At 35.8% G+C, this 22,351-nt stretch overlaps 1 protein-coding gene across 3 annotated transcripts in view; it reads left to right on the forward strand.

Moving 5' to 3' along the window:
• The window catches only part of NDUFS4 (NADH:ubiquinone oxidoreductase subunit S4), a 123,983-nt gene that overhangs the window by 33,062 nt on the left and 68,570 nt on the right, over positions 1-22,351 (forward strand). For all 3 annotated transcript variants that reach the window (XM_036848367.1, XM_036848370.1, XM_036848368.1), the window contains exon 2: positions 21,231-21,309. In XM_036848367.1, the coding sequence (XP_036704262.1) occupies positions 21,231-21,309 (79 nt within the window). The remainder of the gene's footprint in view (positions 1-21,230; positions 21,310-22,351) is intronic.

Consider the following 22,351-nt stretch of genomic DNA (forward strand, 5'->3'; position numbering starts at 1 on the left):
GTCTATTTCTATGTGTTAGATAGGTTGATTACATTTCCTGAGCTTGGAGAACTAAGCATATAGGTTACATCCTATGGGGCCCAGCAGCACACTCCACTCTGGTCACCAGACCTATAAGCTCTAGGGCTGCCCCCTATGTGGACTGCGTGGGCCCTTCTGTTGTGGGACCAACTACTGGGGGTGCACTGGTAAGCAGGGCTAGCCCCCAACCTGGTTGGCTGTGAGGCCCTGCCTTTTTTGGTGGCTGCTGGCCTGCTTGTGGGCTGGGTCGGGTCCTGGTACAGCTGGCTGTACAACTAATGGGGGGCTTCCAGGGTTGGTGCCAGCCTGCTGGTGGACAGGGTCAGGGCCTAGGGTGGCTGGCTGTGAGGCCCAAGGCGACCTCAAGCTGGTGCTGGCCCACTTGTGGGCCAGTAAGCCCCCAGCACTAATCAGCTAGCGAGAGGAGTCTAAAATGGTACTTGACAACACCAGTGTCCTCATGGTAGGATGAGCTCCCCAAAATGGCTGCTCCCAGCCTCTGTGTCCCCAGGGGGAGTCTCAGTTGCCTACTGCCTCTCTGGGAGGCGTTCCAAAATCAATAAGTAGGTCTGACCCAGGCTCCATTCAAATTACTGCCTCTGCAGTGGGACTTGGAGTGTGTGAGATTTTATATGCGCCACTTAAGAGTGGAATCTCTGTTTCCTAGAGCCCTCTGGCTCTCTTGTACTCAAGCCCCCTTGGCCTTCACAGCCAGCTGTTCTCCTCTTCCTGGTGCAGGACCTCTGGGCTGGGGAGCCCCATATGGGGCTTGGACCTCTTGCTCCTTGGGGAGAACCTCTGCAATTGTGATTGTCCTCCCATTTGTGGGTTGCCTATCTGCTAGTATAGGTCTTGACTATACCACATCTCTGCCTCGCTTACCCATCTCATTCTGTTTCCTTCTTTATGTCTTTAGCTGTGGAAAGTCTTTTCTGCTAGTCTTCAGGTTGTTCTCATAGATGGTGTGCTCATGGGAGGAGGTAAGTTCAGCGTCATCCTACTTCGCCATTTTGACCACACCAAGATTTATACCAGGTCTCCTGCATAAATCTTATAGTGAATGCTGAGTTTTTCTTTTCTTTTTTAAAAATAATGAATGAATTAATTAATTTACTTAGTTTTAGCTGTATTGAGTCTTCATTGCTGCACGCAGGCTTTCTCTAGTTGCAGCGAGCAGGGGCTACTCTTTGTTGCGGTGCGCGGGCTTCTCATTGCAGTGGCTTCTCTTGTTGCAGAGCAGGGCTCTAGGCACACAGGCTTCAGTAGTTGCAGCATGCAGGCTCAGTAGTTGTAGCTCACGGGCTCTAGAGTGCAGGCTCAGTAGTTGTGGCGCATGGCCTTAGTTGCTCCGTGGCATGTGGCATCTTTCCAGACCAGAGCTCGAACCCGTGTCCCCTGCATTGGCAAGCAGATTCTTAACCACTGCACCACTAGGGAAGTCCCTGAGTTTTTCTTAAATGGTATGAAGACCTGTAAAACTCTTAATTGAGTAACAAACAGGTTATTTATTTTCATTAAGCTAACCACTATGAAGTTTAGTGTGTGTCTGTGTGTGTATCTTCACTTCTGTGTGGCCTTTTGTGCTTTTATGCATATGTATTTTGTTTTGTTAATGTTTATGAGGTGATAAAGTCTAGATTGTATTTCATATTACTTTAAAAAATTCTATTTGAATTTATTTAAACAAGTTAATACATCTGTAAAATTTACAGACATGCATTATTTTAAAAATGTACTGTATTTTAAACTAGTATGGCATTGCTAACTAGTACAAGATATTTTCAGTTTTTCTTTTATTAACAACTCATCTCTAGTTACAGTAATTTATTACTAAATTTTTCCTTGGTTTCTGCCTGATTTCAAAAAATGATTGTTCTGAAACAGGTCATGGGTAGCAAACATATACCATAGCAGTTTAGGATAATGAATTGTTGTTTAGTTAATTTAAATCTGAACTTTTTTGGTAGTTGAATTTATATCTTAGAATTAGCTGTGCTAAGCATTTATCATTTATATCTCATTTAATCTTCTCAGTATTTCTATGAGGTTATACCTTGGTTGACTAAAGGTAGACGATAACAAATTCTTAGGATAGGAATGGTCTGCTGTCCAGTCAGGTTAGGTAGTAGGGTTCACTATGAAGAGGTAGTTCATAGGCCTTATGATGAGAATCTTAGTTCACTAAAGATAAACAATAGCAGTAGTCTGATGGCAAGACTGGTCAAGTCAGGCAACAGTGGGAGATCCTAGGTACAAATGGAGCCTTAGACCTTGAGTGTTGTTCTAAAAGTCTAGGCTACTGAGCTTGCTAAATTTTAAACCTTGTTCAGTGGTGCAAACGCAGTTTTTGTAGACAGTCATAAATTTCAAGTACCACCATTTCATCAAGGAAAAATAATTTCAGTCTTGATTTATGCCAGTCAAAAAAATTCCTTTGTTATAAATTTTGATAATCATTTTTGAAATTCATGTCTGTAAGTAGCCACTTCTGGAGTGTATAACTAACCATCCCTAGGGTGTAGATTAAAATTAAGTTGTATACATTAGATGGTATTATTAATACTGAAGTTTTCTTTTTTTTTTTTTTTTTTTGGCTGTGCCACATGGCTTACAGGATTTTAGTTCCCCAAGCAGGAATTGAACCTGGGCCCTTGGCAATGAGAGTACAGGGTCCTAACCACTGGACCGCCAGGGAATTGCCAAGATTTTTTTTTCTTACTTCAACAGCTAGACTTAGCTAAAACATTTATTGATCCTTGACCAAGTGCCAAGCACTTACTAAGGCTTTATATATGTTGTCTCATTTAATCCTCACAGTAACCATATGCATTGAGTAAAAATATGGTCAACACTATTTTCCAATGTAATATTTTGAATTGATAATGCAGTCACAGAGTTCTGTGTATATAAAATAAATAGCATGTAAGGGTCTTCCTCTCATCTCCGTTCCCCATTTACCACTGCTCTCCCCACCCCCACCCCCAAGAAATCATTGTTATCAGTTTCTTATGCTTGGAATTTGTCTATGCATATTCAAGCAAATACATTCTTATTTCTTTTCGATTTTTCCATAGATGAAGCATGCTAATTATAATATTTTCCATTTTGTTTTCAATTTTACAACTTTTTATAAAAATCTTCACACATGCAAGAGAGAGTATAATGAATCCATAAACCTACCACTTAAATCTAACATTGTAAATATTTTGCTGTTTTTTGTTCATTTTGCATTTATGTATTATATGTATATAGATAAGCAAAATACATGTATGATTATATATGCATATATATGTATATGAGCAAAATGCACATACATGTAGTCTTTATTATCTAATCTATTTGAAAGTAAATTATAAATATCGTGGTACTCCATCACTAAATACTTCCATTTTTAAAAGTAAACTACTACCAGTCAATGAAGGATTTTAAGCAAAGGAGTGGCATGATAGGATGTAATTCACTGATGATGTGGAAGACGCCTTTAAGGAAGATAAGACTAGAAGCAGGGAGGCCAGTTAAATGTTGGATGTATTAGTCCAGGTGAGAGGGAATAAGGACAGAAATAGAGTAATGGATTTTGTGGTATTTTGTGGTTAATTAGGAAAAAGAAGTTAGTTGTTTACATTTCTTAGAGAAAATCTGGGAAATATGTGTTGTTAATCCTTTGTAGGGTTCCCTTTCCTCTCTTGCCACTAAACAACTGGTTTTGTTATTGGAGGGAAAGGAAAGAACATTTATGTCTTTCTACAAACCAGACCCTCCATGTCAATTATTTAACATGTTATTTAATTCTGACAGTCATCCTGTGAGGTATTATTATCCTTATTTTTTGCAGATGAGGAAATTGAAGTGCAGAGTTTGTGAAGTAAATTGTTCAGGATTGTTTTGCTCTTAAGTGGCAGATATGGAATTTTAACATGGCTCTGACAACTCTGAAGTCACTGTGTGACCATTTTCCACTTAAAAAAATGAAACAAATATGAATGTTAGTGATTTTTTTCTTCTCAATGTATTTGTAATTATTCTTAATCATATAATCATCAGCCTTTAAGAATAGTGTGCCCAAGTGTACCAGATTTCCTGATGGACATACACTCCAGCTTGAAATGAAGAGTAAGCAATACCTACAACTAGCTTTCTCGTTGGTGTAACATTGCTAGATAATGAATGCTATGCTGTTCAACTATCATGTGTTATAATTTCTACATATGATTCAAACCAATCCCCGATCGTTTTATAGCAGTTAAAAGTTTTAAAGTAAAGATTCTTAAATTGAAGCAAATAAGCAACAAGTTCGAATAGTTCGAAGTGAAGATAAATGAAGATAAAATACATAGCCTTTTTCAAAAAAAGTTAGATGAGCTGTCTATGGTGAAGCAGTAGCATTAAAGGTGGTGTGAAGCAAATCATATAACGACTTTTTGACCCCTTCTGAGCTTTGGAGGCACAAGAAAATAAATCACGTTGACCTTAAAGACCAAAAATGTAGTTTTTTAAAGTGACATCTTGCTTCACTTGAAAATAGTAACTCTCCATCTTTAACACTTCTAACCTCAAACAAGCAATGTAAAACAGATACCATATAACTTACGTTCTCATATGGCATTCCTTAGAAAATTATTGAATAGATAATTTTTTATCAAGCTGCCAGGATACTAAACCCCAAAACTTCTGTGGCTTAAAATGACAAAGATTCGTTTCTTGTTCATGCTGCATGTCCCTGTGGGACAGCTGGGAGCTCTACTCCTCTGTTTGTCCTCACTTGGGTACCCAGACTAACCATCATTCTGACAGAGGAAAAGAGATAGGTAATTACACACTGATTTTTAAAGCTTCTGCTGGATACTGTAACTTACACCTCATTGGCTAAAGTAAGTCACATGCCCAACACCAACTTCAGGAGATGCAGTGAAGTGTACACTCACCATAAGTTTGGAAGGAGAACTGGAATATTGGTGCACTGCCGTGATAACTAACAAACAGGCGTTATGAGGAACATAGAGAATTATGCATGGTTGATTCGTAGAATCATTTTTTTTATTCCCAAAAGGATGCTAAGTACCTTTGAAGTAATACTATTGTGATTAAATTAAGGATCTAGATGCTAAAAGATGAACTAGTTAAATAACTGAGAATGTTCAGTAGTTACTTATTTTACTGGAGGAGTCAAGTATTTCATCTGGGCTAGCTTTTCCTTGTATTTGTCCATTAAATTTTTATAAATATATTTTAAAATATTTACTGTTATTTGCTTATTTGTAACATAAATCTTAGTGAAATAATTCAAAAGTATCAACTATTTTTATGCAAAACAGTGGTGACAATGCAATGGTCTGAAAAATCACAAAGGTGGTAATTGGTATTAGGTATGGTAGGAAAGTATTACTTAATTTTTTATTCCATAGGCACACACTAGAAGTTTATAAAAAGTGAATAATTTTAAAAAATATGCTACATGAGGCAATACAAATGAATAATCATATTGAAGCTTAACATTTTCAATTTAGTCTTCTAAAAATTTGTAGAGACATGAGTGATTAATATATAGAGAGTACTTCTGCATACATACATGGAGAGGCTTTCTCTAGGCAAAGCTATAAATCTTTGGCTTTGACAACTTTTGTTTGTATGTTTCTCTTATTGGTAGTGTAAACCAGGGTTCAGCAGTTTCTTCACAAGGCATAGTCTTTTTTTTTTTAATTGGTAAAATACACATAACACAAAATTTACCATTTAGGAAGAACCATTTTTAAAAGTGTAGTTCAGTGACATTAAGTAACATTCATATTATTGTGAAACCGTCACCACCACATAGCTCTGGAACTTTTTGTCATCTTCCAAAACTGAAACTCTGTACCAGTTAAACAATAACTCACCATTATCCTCTGCCACTAGCCCCGGGCAACCCACCATTCTACTTTCTGTCTGGGAATTTGACTACTTTCGGTACTTTCAATGTGAGTAGAAATCATGCCACTGTTTGGTCCTTCTCTGACGGGCTTATTTCACTTAGCATTTCTTCAAGTTTCATCCCTGTTGTAGACATATGTCAAGTAGTTTTCTTGCTTTTTCAAGGCTGAATAAAATTTCATTGTACGTATATACCACATTGTTTTTAATCCATTTATCCACCAGTGGACACTTGAGTTTTTTTCACTTTTGGCTACCGTCAATAATACTGCTATTAACATTTGGTGAACAAATACCTAGTTGAGTCCCTGCTTTCAATTATTTTGGATAATAGCCAAAGTAGGTTGCCTGATGATATGGTAATTCTATTTTAACTTTTTGAGGAATTGTCATACTGTTTTCCATAACACCTACGCCATTTTACATTCTAACTGGTGGTTTCAGTTTCTCCATATCCTTGCCAACACTTGCTCCTTTCTTCCTCTCTCCCTCCCTTGCCCCTTTGCCATCCTAATGAGTAAGATGTAGTATCTCTTGGTTTGATTTACATTTCCTTCATAATTAGTGATGTTGAAGATCTTTTCATGTGCTTATTGGTCATTTGTATACCTCCTTTGGAGAGATGTCTATTTAAGTCTTTGTTCATTTTTAAATTTTTAATTTTATTTATTTATTTTGGCTGTGTTGGGTCTTCGTTTCTTTGAGAGGGCTTTCTCTAGTTGTGGCAAGCGGGGTCCGCTCTTCATCGCGGTGCGCGGGTCTCTCACTATCGCGGCTCTCTTATTGGGAGCACAGGCTCCAGACGCGCAGGGCTCAGTAGTTGTGGCTCACGGGCCTAGTTGCTCCGCGGCACGTGGGATCTTCCCAGACCAGGGCTCGAACCCGTGTCCCCTGCATTGGCAGGCAGATTCTCAACCACTGCCGCCACCAGGGAAGCCCCTTTTGTTCATTTTTGAATTGAGTTGGTTGTTGTTTTGGTTGTTGAGTTTAACTAGTTCTCTATATATTCTACATATACCTTGTCACATAAGTGATTTGCAATATTTTCTCCAGCCCATTTCTTTTCCTTACCAAATTACATTCCATTGTATGGTTCTACCACAGTTCACCAGTTTACCTATTGAAGATGACATCTGGTGGTTTCCAGTTTTTGGCAATTATGAATAAAGCTGTGATAAACATTCTTGTGCAGATTTGTGTGGACATATGATTTCAGTTCAATTGGGTAAACCCTAGTAACACAGTTGCTGGATTGTATGTTGAGACTGGTTTAGCTTGGTACGAAGCTGCCAACTCTTCTAAAGTGGCTCTACATACCATTTTGCATTCCTACCAGTGTGAATGAGATGTCTTCTTGCTCCACAATGCTTATCAGTATTTGGTGTCAGTTTTTTGGATTTTAGTTATTCTGATTACTATGTAGTGGCATCTCATTTTTGTCTTATTTCAATTCCCTGATGACATATGATGTTGAGGCACTTCATATGCTTCTTTGCCATCTATATATCTTCTTTGGTGAGGTGTCTGTTCATGGTCTTTGCTCCCTTTTGATTGGGGTTTTCTTATGTTGGAATTTTAAGAGTTCTTTATATATTGTAAATAAAAGTTATTTATCAGATATGTGTTTTGCAAATGTTTTCTCCCACTCTGTGCTTGTCTTTTCATTCCTTAAAGTGTCTTTCACGGCTTCCCTGGTGGCGCAGTGGTTAAGAATCTGCCTGCCAATGCAGGGGATATGGGTTCGAGCTCTGGTCTGGGAAGATCCCACATGCCGTGGAGCAACTAAGCCAGTGCGCCACAACTACTGAGCCCACATGCTGCAACTACTGAAGCCCGTGTGCCTAGAGCCCGTGCTCTGCAACAAGAGAAACCACCGCAATGAGAAGCCCCGCGCACCACAACGAAGAGTGGCCCCCACTTACTGCAACTAGAGAAAGCCCGCGTGTAGCAACAAAGACTCAATGCAGCCAAAAATAAATAAATAAAATAAGTAAATTTATTTTTTAAAAAAAGTGTCTTTCACAAAGCAGAAGCTTTTAATTTTAATGAAGTATAAGTCATCTATTTTTTCTTTCATGGATTGTGCTTTTGGTATTGTATATAAAAACTCAGCACCAACCAAGGTCACCTAGACTTTTCTCTTATGTTCTAGAAGTTTGATAATTTTGTTTCTACATTTAGATCTATGATCTGTTTTGAGTTAATTTTTGTAAAAGGTGTAAGGTCGGTGTGTAGATTCATTTTTTTGCATGTGGCAATGTTCCAGTTCCACTTATTAAAAAGGTTGTCTTTTTTCCATTGGATTGCCTTTGCTTCTTTCCCAAAGATCAGTTGACTGTATTTGAGTAGTCTATTTCTGTGCTGTCAGTTGTGTTTCATTGATCTATTTGTCTATTGTTTTGCCAGTACTACATTGTTTTGATTACTGATATGTGTAGTGAATCTGAGGTCAGTGTCAGTCCTCTGACTTTGTTATTCTTTTACAGTATCATGCTATTTTGGGTCTTTTGTCCTTCTATATGAATTTAGAATCAGCTTTGTGATATCCTCAAAATAACATTTTGGATTCTTGATTTGGATGTGCTGGTCTGTAGATCAACTTGGGGAGGACTGACATCTTAACAATATTGAGTCTTCCTATCCATAAACATGGAATAGCCCTTCATTTATTAGATGTTTTGTGATTTCTTTCCTCAGAGTTTTTTAATATTCTTCATATAGATGTTTTGTTAGACTTACCCCTAAATTATATATTATTTATTTTCGGTGCTAATGTAAATGATACTGTGTTTTTTGCTGGCTATATAGGAAAAGCAGTTGACTTTTGTATGTTAACATTGTATCCTGCAAATTGCTATTACAATTACTTTTTAGTTCCAGGTGTTTTTTTGTCCATTCTTCTGGATTTTTCTATATAGACAATGATGTCATCTGCAAACTAGGACAGTTTAATGCGTTTCTTCCTAATAGGCATACTTTTCATTTCATTTTCTTGTTCTGTTGCTTTAGCTAGAACTTCTATACAATGTTGAATAGGAGTAGCAAGAGGGGATATCCTTGCCTTTTTTCCAGTCTTAGGGAAAGTGTCTAGTTACTCACCGTTAAGTATGTTAGTTGTAGATTTTATGTATATGTTTTTTATCCGATTGTGGAAGTTACCTTTTATTCCTAGATTGCTAAGAGTTTTTAGCATGAATGGGTCTTGGATTTTTTTCAGATGCCTTTTATGTGACAATTCATTTGGTCATGTGATTTTTCTTTTATAGCTTGTTGATGTACTGGATTACATTAATTGACTTTCAAATACTGCATCAGCCTTGCATATGTGGAATAAATCCCATTTGGTCATGGTGTATAAATCTTTTTATACATTGTTGGATTTGATATGCTAATATTTTGTTGAGGATTTTTGCATCTATGTTCGTAAGAGATACTGGTCTGTAGTTTTCCTTTTTTTAAATGTCTTTATCTGGTTTGAGCATTAAGGTAATGCTAGTCTCATAGAATAAGTTAGGACAGACATGCTCCCTTGCTTTTGTTTTCTGCAAGAGGTTGTAGAGAATTAGTATCATTTCTTCTTGATTTGATTCAGTTTCTTTACTAGCTGTAGGCTTATTCAGATTATTTCTCCTCATGTGAGTTTTGGTAGTTTGTGTTTGTCAAATAATTAGTCCATTTCATCTAAGTTATCATATTTGTGGGCATAGAGTTGTTCATAATATTTCTTTATTATCTTTTTAATGTCCATGGAATCAGTAGTGATGATACCTCTTTTGTTTTTGAGATTGGTAATTTGTGTCTTCTCTCTTTTTTATTTTTTTGGCCATGCGGCTTGCAGAATCTTAGTTCCTCAACCAGGGATTGAACCCATGCCCTCGGCATTGATAGCATGGAGTCCTAACCACTGGAGCGCCAGGGAATTCCCTTCTCTCTTTTTTCTTGTTTAGCCTGGCTAGAGATTTATCAATTCTACTGATTTTTTTTCAAACAACAGTTTTTAGTTTTGTTGATTTTTCTTTTCCAATTGCCCATTTCCAATTTCATTGCTTTCTGCTTAATTTTTATTATTTTTTTTCTTTTGCTCGCCTTAGGTTTATATTGCTCTCTTTTCTATAGTTTCCTATGGTGGAAACTTAGATTATTGAATTTCACTTTCCCTTTTTTCTAATATATGCATTCAGTGCTATAAAGTTCTAAACACTGTATTTACTGTATCCCACAAAATTTGAAATGTTGTATTTCCATTTAGTTCAAAATATTTTAAAATTTGTCTTGAGAATTCCTCTTTGACCCATAAGTTATTTAGAAGTGTGGTGTTTAATCTTCAAATACAATTTATCCTTGAACAACACAGGGGTTAGTGGTGCCACCCCACCCAAATTTGAAAATTTATGTGTAACTTTGACTCCCCCTAAACTTAGTAGCCTGCAAATAGCCTATTGCCCGGAAACCTTACCAATAATATAAACAGTTTATTAACGGGTATTTTGTATATTGTATATATATTAGACTGTATTCTTACAATACAGTAAGCTAAAGAAATGAAAATGTTATTAAGGAAATCATAAGGAAGAGAAAATACATTTATAGTACATGTATGTATTTATTGAAAAAATCCACGTGTAAGTGGACCTGTGCAATTCAAACCCATGTTGTTCAAGGGTCACCTGTAATTAGGGATTTTCTAATTTTCTGTTACTGATTTCTAATTTAATTCCATTGTTGACTGAGAGCATACATAGTGTGATTTCTGTTTTTTTAAACTTTGTTAAGGTATGTATTATGGCCCAGAACATGGTCTATCTTGGTGAATGTTCCATGTGAACTTAAGAATGTGTATTCTGCTGTTGTTGGATGAAGTGTTCCATAAATGTCAGTTAAATCCAGCTGATTGATGGGGCTGTTCAGTTCAACTGTATCCTTACTGATATTCTGCCTACTGGCTCTGTCAATTACTATTAAAAGAGTATTGAAGTTTCCAACTATACTAATGGATTTCTTTGTTTCTCCTTGCAGTTCTTTCAGTTTTTGCCTCACATATTTTGACATGCTCTTGTATGGCATATATACCTTTAGGATTGTTAATGTTTTCTTGGAGAATTGACCCCTTTATGATGATGTAATACCCTTCTTTATTTCTGATAATTTTCCTTGTTCTGAAATTTGCTTTGAGATTAATATAGCTACTGCAATAAGATTTGATTGCTGTTAGTATGGTATCAATATATCTTCTTCCATCTCTTTATGTTTAATCGGTCTGTGTCTTTATATTTAAAATGGGTTTCTTTCAGGAAGCATATAGTTCGGTCCTGGGTTTTTTTCATCACTGTGACATATTTTCTCTTCTAGTTGGTGTGTTTAGACCATTCTCATTAAAGGTGATTAACAACATAGTTGGTATTAATGTCTACTATATTCATATCCTGTGCTTTACTCCTCCGTTTTTTGGGGTGATTTTTGTCTTGATTCCTAAGAATCCTTTATATATTCTAGATATTAGTCTTTTATTTACTCTGTGTATTGTACTTATTATCTCTGATATTTCCTTGATTTTAATTTAGTGTATAGTGCCTTCTGTTGTTCAGAAGTTATTTTTCTTTCACAGTTTGTGGATATTGTGTCTTGATTAAAAAACTCTTATGTTTTATCCCAGTAAATACACACACACACACTGTGTTGTGTGTGTATTAATCCATCTGAAATTCCTTGGTGTATGCTGTAACTATTTTATAAGAATATTGAAACATTTTTCTTCCGTGAAAGGATAGCCAGTTGTCTCAGTTTCATTTATTGAATATTCTAGCTTTTCACCACTGATAAGTGAAATTGCACTTATATAGTAAATTTACAGATCTACGTAATTTGGTTTTGTACTCTGATCTGAACTATTTATTTGATCTATGTGTCTGTGCCTGTGCTAATACCATGATATTTTAATTACTGTAGCATATTAATTGGCAAGGCAAATCCTGCCTTATACAGGCATACCTTGTTTTATTGTGCTTCACTTTATTGTGCTTTGCAGGTACTGCATTTTTTACAAATTGAAGGTTTGTGGGAACCCTGTATTGAGTCTGTCAGCACCATTTTTCCAGCAGCATTTGCTCATTTTGTGTCTCTGTGTCACTTTTGGTAATTCTCACAATATTTCAAGCTCTTTCATTATCATTACATTTTTTATGGTGATCAGTGATCTTTGATTTACTATTGCAAAAAGATTATGATTTGCTGAAGGCTCAGATGATGGTTGCATTTTTTAGCAATAAAGTTATTTTAAAATAAAGGTATGTACTTTTTAAAAAAAAGATACAATGCTATTGCACACTGAATAGATCACAGTGTAGTATAAATATAACTATCATATGCTCTGGGAAACCAAAACATTTGTGACTTGCTTTATTGCTATATTTGCTTTATTGCAGTAGTCTGGAACTGAACCTGTAATATCTCTGAGGTATGCCTGTAGTTGTTTTTCAAAATTTTCTTGGTTATTTTTGTGAATTTTTTTCTTCCTGATGAGGATCATCTAATTTTATAAAAATTCTGCTAGGATGTTTATTATTGTTATATTTAACTTGTAGATTAATAACTGACATCTTTATGGTAAATTAGCTTCCAATTATTTACAAGGCATGACAAAGTACAGCAACTCAATTCTTTCCTTGAAGGCGTTCCAAACCAGTAAAATTATTCTTTAATGGCCAGTGTAGCTCAATGATTTGACCTTCCTAAATATGAACTTTTCATATATTTGTTGTGTTTTGTAATATAATTATCATCACCATGACATCTATATCTCTTATTCTCTTTGTTTTAAGCTCATGTATATTTATTTTGATATCCTGTTGGTATAAACTTGGGTGTATTTCTTTCTCCTCCTTTACATTTTCCATCATGCCCTCCAGTTTCTTTGTTACCACCCTGTGAAACCTTGCCCACATTCTCCTCCTTATTACTCTTCAGTTCCATTCCAAAGTCTGGTATGTGAGCATAATTACTCTTATCCCTCTTGCACAAATCTCCTTAGTCTGTTGGATGACTCTCAAAGGATTACTTTAAGGTTTTGGCTTGAGCTGTGTCCAGAGGCACAACAGCTATTAGATCCTGCTACAAGTGCTACCTGGCTCAGAAGAAAGGGAAAATATCTATGAGCAGGATATTATAATTTTTACTGACTTGACCAGTTGAACATTTTAAGATAATATTAAGTACTTAGGTAAAGATTAGAAATTATTGCAATAAATCTGATTTAGAATTAAATAACTAATTTGTGAATAGATTATAAACTGTCATCATTGTTATTTCCACTGCATTAACCAAATTTATAGGATCTTTGCCTTTCCTTTTACTCTACATATTTTCCCAGAATATTAAGATGGTCTCCTGACCTCCCATCTTTTCTCTTTTTTAAAAAAATTTTATTTATTTATTTATTTATTTAGGCTGCATTGGGTCTTCATTGCTGCGCGCGAGCTTTCTCTAGTTGCGGCAAGCGGGGGCTACTCTTTGTTGCGGTGCGAGGGCTTCTCATTACAGTAGCTTCTCTTGTGGAACACGGGCTCTAGGTGCGTGGGCTTGTAGTTGTGGCACGTGGGCTCAGTAGTTGTGGCGCATGGCCTTAGCTGCTCCGCGGCATGTGGGATCTTCCCGGACCAGGGCTCGAACTCGTGTCCCCTGCATTGGCAGGTGGATTCTTAACCACTGCACCACCAGGGAAGCCCTTGACCTCCCATCTTTATTTTTTCTGTTAACAATTAGTTCTTTCTTGCTTCTGTCTAGTGAGTACAGTATGATGAAGACAGTTTAAATTTTCTCTATAGATTTAAGATTTTGAAGAGCCTTAAGATCATCAACTTGAAGGTGACTGACCCAAATATCAACATATTTTAAGCCTGAGATAGTTATTGTGGCACAAAGTATATGGATATATTATTATCTTATTATTTCTCCTAGAACTTTTAGTAATATTTCCTTATGTTTTAGTATGGAACTGAACACTTTCTGATTTAATGTGAATTTGGGTTAATTCAGTTTGCAGTAAATTGACAACAAGCATAATTGGTTTTAGTCAAAAGGCTGAGGATTCATTGATTCATTAATAATTTTTATAGGATTAGGAATTTTACTTTGTCTATAAGTCCAGCAGATCATTTCTGGTCCCTAGAAGTTACTGGTTTAAATTTTTTTTTTTAATAAGGTTTATTTATTTATTTATTTATTTATTTATTTATTTTGGCTGTGTTGGGTCTTTGTTTCTGTGCGAGGGCTTTCTCTAGTTGTGGCAAGCGGGGGCCACTCTTCATCGCGGTGCACGGGCCTCTCACTATCGCGGCCTCTCTTGTTGCGGAGCACAGGCTCCAGACGCGCAGGCTCAGTAGTTGTGGCTCACGGGCCTAGTTGCTCCGTGGCATGTGGGATCTTCCCAGACCAGGGCTCGAACCCGTGTCCCCTGCATTAACAGGCAGATTCTCAACCACTGCGCCACCAGGGAAGCCCCTGGTTTAATTTTAATGTTTAGAAAACCATATTCAGTTATTTGTAGGGATGTTTTTGTTAACTATAGTTGAACACAAACTACCCCAATATTCAGTTGCTTGAAACAGCAACAGTCATTTGTTTTACTCAAAAATCTGAAATTTGGGCAGGGCTGGCAGGGAAGCTTATCTCTGCTGCAGGTGGTGTCTGCTGGGATGGCTCAACTTGGGCTAGAGGATTCATGTCTAATAGCTCACCCACTTGGCTAGCAAAGTGGTATTGGCTATTGATTCCTCTTCACATGGGTCTTTGTGGGGCAGGCTGGACTTCCTCACAACATGGTGGCTGGGTTCCAAGAGAGAATATCCCAAGAAACAATGTTCTAAGAGACAAGAAGTGGAAACTGTTAGTTTTTTAAGGTATGAGCTTGGAAACACGCATAGCCTCACTTCCGTATTCTATTGATCAGGGTGTCACAGGACTAGATTCTAGGAATAGGGAACATAGACCTCCAGCCCCTCACGGGAAGGAGGAGTGTCAAAGGAATTTGGAGCCATGTTTTCAAACTGCTACAATAATATGGGAGTTTTACTATTCTTAGTTGATAAAGTTAATTTGCTTCAAAAGGAGAATAGTGTTAGTACTTGGAGTCAGCAATATGATTCTTATTCAGATACTATTTTCTAGTGCAAATTATTTCTTTTTATCTTTTCACCATTAAGACTTTTTGAAGAGTATATTTTGAAGTATTAAAAACAGTATTTGCAAGACGTCTATGTGGAAAACCACAAAACTTTGATGAAAAAAAATCAAAGAAGATCCTAATAAATATACATGGATAGGAAGATTCAATATTGTTAAAATGTCATTTCCTCCCAACTTGATATATAGATTCAGCACAGTTCCAATCAAAACCCCAGCAAGCTACTTTGCAGATGTCAAGAAACTGATTCTATACTGGAAGGCAAAAGGCCCAAAATATTCAATATAATAGTGAAGAAGAATAACAAAGAGGACTGACACTAACTGACTTAAAGATTTAGTGTACAGCTGCAATAATCAAGACAGTGATCAGCAAATAAATCAATGGATAGAATTGATAGTCCAGAAATAGACTAGTCAAATATAGGTAACTGATCTTGGAGGAAGGAGCAAAGGCAATCCAGTGGAGAAAAGATAATCTTTTTAATAAGTGGAACTGGAATATAACCACATGCCAAAAAAAAAAAAAGAATCTACACATTGACCTTACACCTTTCACAAAATTAACTCAAAATGGATCATGGATCTAATGTAGAAGCAAAACTATCAAACTTCTAGAACATAACATGAGAGAAAATCTAGGTACCTTGGTTGGTGCTGAGTTTTAGATACAACATGAAAAACACCATCCATGAAAGAAAATATAGATGAGTTGGACTTCATTAAAATAAAAAGCTTCTGCTCTTTGAAAGACACTTTAAGAGAAAGAAAAGCGCAGAGTTGGAGACAATATTTGCAAAACACATCTGATAAATAATTTTTATCTACAATATACAAAGAATTCAAAATTCAACAATAAGGAAATACAATTCAATTTAAAAATAGGCAAAAGATCTGAACAGATACCTCATCAAAGAAAATTTGTAAATGGAAAATAAGCATATGAAAAGGTGCCTCAACATCATATGTCATTAGGGAATTGAAAATTAAAACAACAATGAGGGGGCTTCCCTGGTGGCGCAGTGGTTGAGAATCTGCCTGCTAATGCAGGGGACACGGGTTCGAGCCCTGGTCTGGGAAGATCCCACATGCCACGGAGCAGCTGGGCCCGTGAGCCACAACTGCTGAGCCTGCGCGTCTGGAGCCTGTGCCCCGCAACGGGAGGGGCCGCGATAGTGAAAGGCCCGCGCACCGCGATGAAGAGCGGTCCCCGCACCGCGATGAGGAGTGGCCCCCACTTGCCTCAACTAGAGAAAGCCCTCGCATGAACCGAAGACCCAACACAGCCAAAAATAAAATAAAATAAATAAATAAAGTAGCTATAAAAAAGAAAAGTGCTTTTAAAAAAAAAAAAAAAAAAAAAAAAAAAAAAAAAAAAAAAAAAACAACAATGAGATGCCACTACACACCTATTAAAATAGGTAAAATCCAAGAAACTGACAACACCGAACACTTGTGAGAATGAAGAGAACAGGAAGACTCATTTATTGCTGGTGGGAATGCAAAATGGAACACCCACTTTGGGGGACAGTGTGGCAGTTTTTTACAAAGCTAAGCATAGTCTTAACATATAAGCTATGAGTTGTGTTCCTAGGTATTTACCCAAAGAGTTGCAAACTTATGCCCTCACAAAAACTGCACGTGAATATCTTTAGCAGAAACAACCCAAATGTTCATCATGAAATGAATGGATAAACAAATGTGTATATGCTTTTGAAAGTTGTAACTCCTTAGATTTTTAAAGAAAATCAGATTATGAGTTGAGTAGTTATTACATAGCATTTTCATAGGGGATTATTAAAACAAACTAGAACTATAATCAGTTCCACTTATTAGAATCACATAGACTCTTCAGTAGAAAAAAAAGAGAGAAACAAGTCCTCATTTTACACATTTACAAAAATGAAATTGAGATGCAGAGACGTTAAGTGATTTGCTCATAGACACAACAGTAAGTAGTAGAATTCAGAGTTAGAAATAAGATCTCTTAATATCCATTTCCAGGATACCTCATTGTCTTACAGGAAACTTATACAAAGAAACTAAATAGAATAAATTGTTTGTATACTCTAATAATAATTGATTAGTAACAGTCACAGCCCTCATAGTTTATCCTTTGGGCTCAGAATTAAGATTGACACTTAAGAAACTTGGAAATGTGAACAGACCAGTTAAAACAAATGGGTGGATAGCAAGGCAAGTTCATGAAGCAAACAAAATTTCTAAGTTTCTCAAAAATGGGTACTAGGGACTTCTTTGGTGGTCCAGTGGTAAAGAATCCACCTTCCAATGCAGGGGACGTGGGTTTGATCCCTGGTCTGGGAATTAAGATCCCACATGCCGCAGGGCAACTAAGCTCGCGTGCCACAACTACTGAGCTCATGCACCTCAATGAGAGAGCCCATGTGCTGCAACCTACAGAGCCCATGCGCCCTGGAGCCTGCACACTGTAACTAGGGAAGAGAAAACCTGCACGCCACACTAGAGAGAAGCCTGTGCGCAATAACGAAGAGCCTGTGTGTGGAGACGAAAGATCCCGCACGCCTCAATGAAGATCCCGTGTGCTACAACTAAGACCCAACGCAGCCAAAAAAAAAAAAAAGGGTACTAAATAGCAAAATAAAATTATCATTTATTTACTAATCATTACCTATTAGTCATTTCTGTATGTACACTTAACTTCTAGTATTAAGATACATGGCCCAATAAAATATGATTATTAATATTTGACCGTTTTTGCTTTGGGCTGTTGCTAATAATGCTGCTATGAATATTACAAATATCTGTTTGAGTCCCTCCTTTCAGTTATTTTGGGTATATACCCATAAGTGGAATTGCTGGATCACATGTTAATTCTGTTTAGTTTTTTTAGGAATTGCCATACTGTTTTCCACAGCAACTGCATTTTACATTCCCACCAGCAATGCAGAAGGGTTCCAATTTCTACATATTCCACCAATGCTTATTTTTTCGTAACCATCCTAATGGGTATGAAGTGATATCTCCTTGTGGGTTTGGTTTGACTTGCATTTCCCTAGTGATTAGAAATGTTGAGCATCTTTTCATGTGCTTATTGGTTATTTGTAGATCTTTAGATAAATGTGGCTTCAAATTCTTTTCCCATTTGTAATTGGGTTGTTTGTTTTTTTCTTGTTTGACTCCCTCCTTTGAAACTCATTATTCCTATGTACCAATTTGTAGGAGCTCTTTTACCTTTTTTTTTTTTTTTGGCCCTGTTGCGCAGCTTGTGGGATCAAACCTGGGACCCCAGCCGTGAAAGCACTGAATCCTAACCACTGGACCGCCAGGGAATTCCCTACCTCTTTTGGATACTGATCCTTTACTGTTTTGTGTTGTAAAGATTTCTTGTTTGTTACCTGTCTTATTCTTAATTTATCGTATTTTGGTTTAGAAGTTTTTATGTAGTAGCTTCTGTCATTTTTTACTTTATGCTTTCTAGGTTTTATATTTTGTTTAGTAACGTTTTTATACTCTAATATGACTAAAAATATTTTCTTTACTTCTTCCACTTCACTGTTGTGGTGTTCTTTACAGGCTAATAAACAAAAAGACATTTGCTATATAGTTCACATTTAATCTAAAATTAACTGTAGATTGTATTTTGTAGGTATAATTAATTAAATGCTGTGTTCGTAATTGACTCTAGATCTCTGTTGCTACCTTAACTATAATTGGAGGAAAATTTTTCTCCACATCTGAGGTTTGTTTTTTAAGAATTGCTGTCTCTGTGTTTCAGGAGTAGCTACTTAGCACATGACTTAATATATATAACCCATATGCACATATGTATACATATACATATATACATTGTGTGTTTTTTACTTAGGCAAATTTTTCTGAAATAAATTATATGTGAATATATTGTTTCAAATAATAAATAAGAATTTCTACTTATAATTTCTTTGCATTCTAGCCTATCCTTTTCTTACAAAAAATTTTTATTTTGATTTTTAACTCTTTCTGGTAATATTATTTTACTTAACATCTTTTGTCTTTATTGTGTTGCCTTTTACATACAGGCTGATAAAAATATAAGCATAATTTTTCATCTGTGTATTTGTTTATAATAGTTATCTGTTTACAGAAAATGACATACAGCTTCATTCTTACGATTAGTTGGAGATCAATCTAAAATTATTAAAATATATCTATCATTAAAGTATATATACTTTAACATTTTAAAAATTTTACTTTGGCATGGGTTACAACTAATGTACAATAAGATTTTAACATACAATTTGAAAGAAAATTGTTTAAATCAATCAACCTACTGTATAATTTTAAATTACACATTTCGTGGATTACAGAGTTTTAACCTAATTTCCACTATTTTGATCTAACACTTCTATTCATTAAGGAATTAGGTAGTTCCATTTTCTTGAAATATAGCTATATTTTCTTTTCCTTTTAAAATATTTATTTATTTAATTTATTTGGCTGTGTCGGGTCTTAGTTGTGGCATGAGGGATCTTTCGTTGCAGTGCGTGGGCTCTGTGTGCGGTGCGGGGGCTCTAGAGCACGCGGGCTCAGTAGTTGTGGTGCGTGGGCTCTCTAGTTGTGGTGTGTGAGCTCAGTAGTTGTGGCCCACTGGCTCTAGAGTGTGCGGGCTCAGTAGTTGTGGCGTGTGGGCTTAGTTGCCCTGTGGTATGTGGGATCTTAGTTCCCTGACCAGGGATCAAAGCCACGTCCCCTGCATTGGAAGGCAGATTCTTACCCACTGGACCACGAGGGAAGTCCCTACATTTTCTAATATTTCAAGTTTTCCTGAGTTCCCTTATCATTGCCTCACTTTTTTCTTGCAATATATGGATTTAGTTATAAGTACTCAAAATGTTCTTATTGTCATATTATTGCTCTTAGTGATTTCCAGAGTAAATAGATTTTAAAAGGTACTTAATTATACTTCTTTAGTATTATAACAACTAGAACATATATTTTAACTGTTTGTATAAATAATTTAAAATAATATCCATGTAGATGTATTTTGTGTGGATATATTTCTGAGCAAGGTATTTATAGTGATAATGAATTGTATTAGGGGAAATAATTGATATTTTTAAACAATATATGTTCATGAAACACAGCCTTTTGTATTATGAGTTATCTTTATGTTATTAGTGGGTAGATTTTCTATAAAGCTGTGTACAGTGTAGCTATTGAAAATGGAACATTTGGCATGAAGTTTTGCATGAATTATTGGTGATTATATTGCATTAAATAAAAGAATTGAATACTCTATATTCAGTTGGTTTGGAAACTCAAGTCAATTGTGTATACTAACTTACTTTCTAAAGAGAAATCTACATAGGATGGTTTAATATTTTGGAAAATTCTAAAATGCTAAATTGTGACAATCATTGATGGCTATTGCATTCATTAGTATAAACTACAGTGTGTACATGAAATAAAAAAAATCTGTTAGCTTTTCATAATTTCCTTGGGGTGAGAGTGGGACCATGCTAATACAAAGGAGTTAGATTCTGTGCTGATTTTATTTCTGACTTAATATTTCTATTTCAGCTATTCAGACTTTATTCAATTCTGTGAATGGGTCACAGGATTAAACCAATAACATTGGTTTAAATGATCATGCAAATCATTCCTATTTAAACTTTTGTTTTGAAATTAGAGTGAAGGAACTTCTTGTTAACATTATGTAATTAAATTCTACAACTTTTACTTTAGTCCATTAAGAATATGATGGAGATTTTTCTTTTTCTTTCTGATGCCATCATTTAGGAATCAGCATTCCAGAAGTGTTGATATAGCTTTGCATTTTTCTTCCTTGTAATGACAAACTAGCCAGTGTGCATTCATAGAGAGCAGAACAGTTCTTGTCACTGGCGGCCCTTCTATGACAGAGAGCCTATAGACTGCCATAAAGTACAGCCTGTTGTGAACTGTCAAGTGAGAGTCTGCCAAAAACTCAGCAGACAGAACTAATTGGGGAGAAAAAGGATTTTTGTGCCCTCTTCTATTTCTTTCTATTCTTTTTGTTTTATAAGACAGATACTGTTAAAGTAGCTGGTTTCTGTAAGATTTGTCTGCCTCTCTTTTCTCATTGCATGGATCACTTTTTAACTTAAAGTCTTTCACTGCAGGTTGCTGAGCACTTCCACATGGAGGTTGGCACAGGACCAAACTCGAGACACGCAACTCATAACGGTTGATGAAAAATTGGTAAGAATTCTCTACTATACACTGCTAGGATTCTGCCTTCAGGGTTATTTTTGTACAACAGATTTTTCAGATGGTGTTCTGGGTTCTTCTAGGAAAAGTATATATAAATTTTAAGAAGAAATAATCATTACAAAAAGATAATTTGTGTTAAGCATTTTACACAAATATTAAATCATATACAAACATTAAAATTACAAAAGGCTTCCATTTTTGTGGCATTTATAAGTAGAAATCAATATTTTTATTTTTGTAATGAATATATTATTTTTAATTTTCTCAGTTACACTCCTATTTAAGTTGTAAGAACTTACCAGTACTATCTAAAATTAAGTATATTGGGTTTTTCTGGAACCAATTATTGTAATTGTTACTGTGTGTATATATGTGTGTGTACACACACACATCCTATTTCTGCATTATGCATGAGAGATTACAACTACCAATAAACGCATAAGGTTCTTCTGTTAATCAGCAGCAGATAATAGAATTTTGGTAATCGTCACTTATAGAATTTTTCAGTGTGTGGTGTTACTTTAGATGTAACTTGTTATTTATGCTTATATTGTACAATGACATAAATTTTGTAAAGTTTCTAAGACTTCTAGTAAAAATGTGTAATCATATAAACCTGCTTTTCATTTTATATCTGGTTTACAATTATCAGATATATGAGTATGTTTCTTAACTACTCCCTTTCTAATTGTACATTCTTTTGTCACTTAATTTTGAACCTGTAAACATAATTTAAATAATGGGTCACACTTAAGTTTCTGTTTGCACCATTAAAGATATAAACAGATAAATAAATAGATAAGTACAGACAATTTGGAAGGCTGGTTATGCCTAAGACTGGTTGGTTTTGTCTTTAAATTATCTCTTAGATCCGCCTCCTGACCTTGCCATCATCCTAGTCAAGGCTACCATCATTTTTCACCTAGATTGCTGCAGTGTTTCTTAATCTCCATAGATACTTTAATCTTCCTCTAATTCATTTTCCACAGATAACCAGAATAGTCTTTTTAAAATGCTGGTTGTGTCATCC

This window comes from Balaenoptera musculus, chromosome 3 (assembly GCF_009873245.2).
Source record: "Balaenoptera musculus isolate JJ_BM4_2016_0621 chromosome 3, mBalMus1.pri.v3, whole genome shotgun sequence".
Lineage (NCBI taxonomy): Eukaryota > Metazoa > Chordata > Mammalia > Artiodactyla > Balaenopteridae > Balaenoptera > Balaenoptera musculus.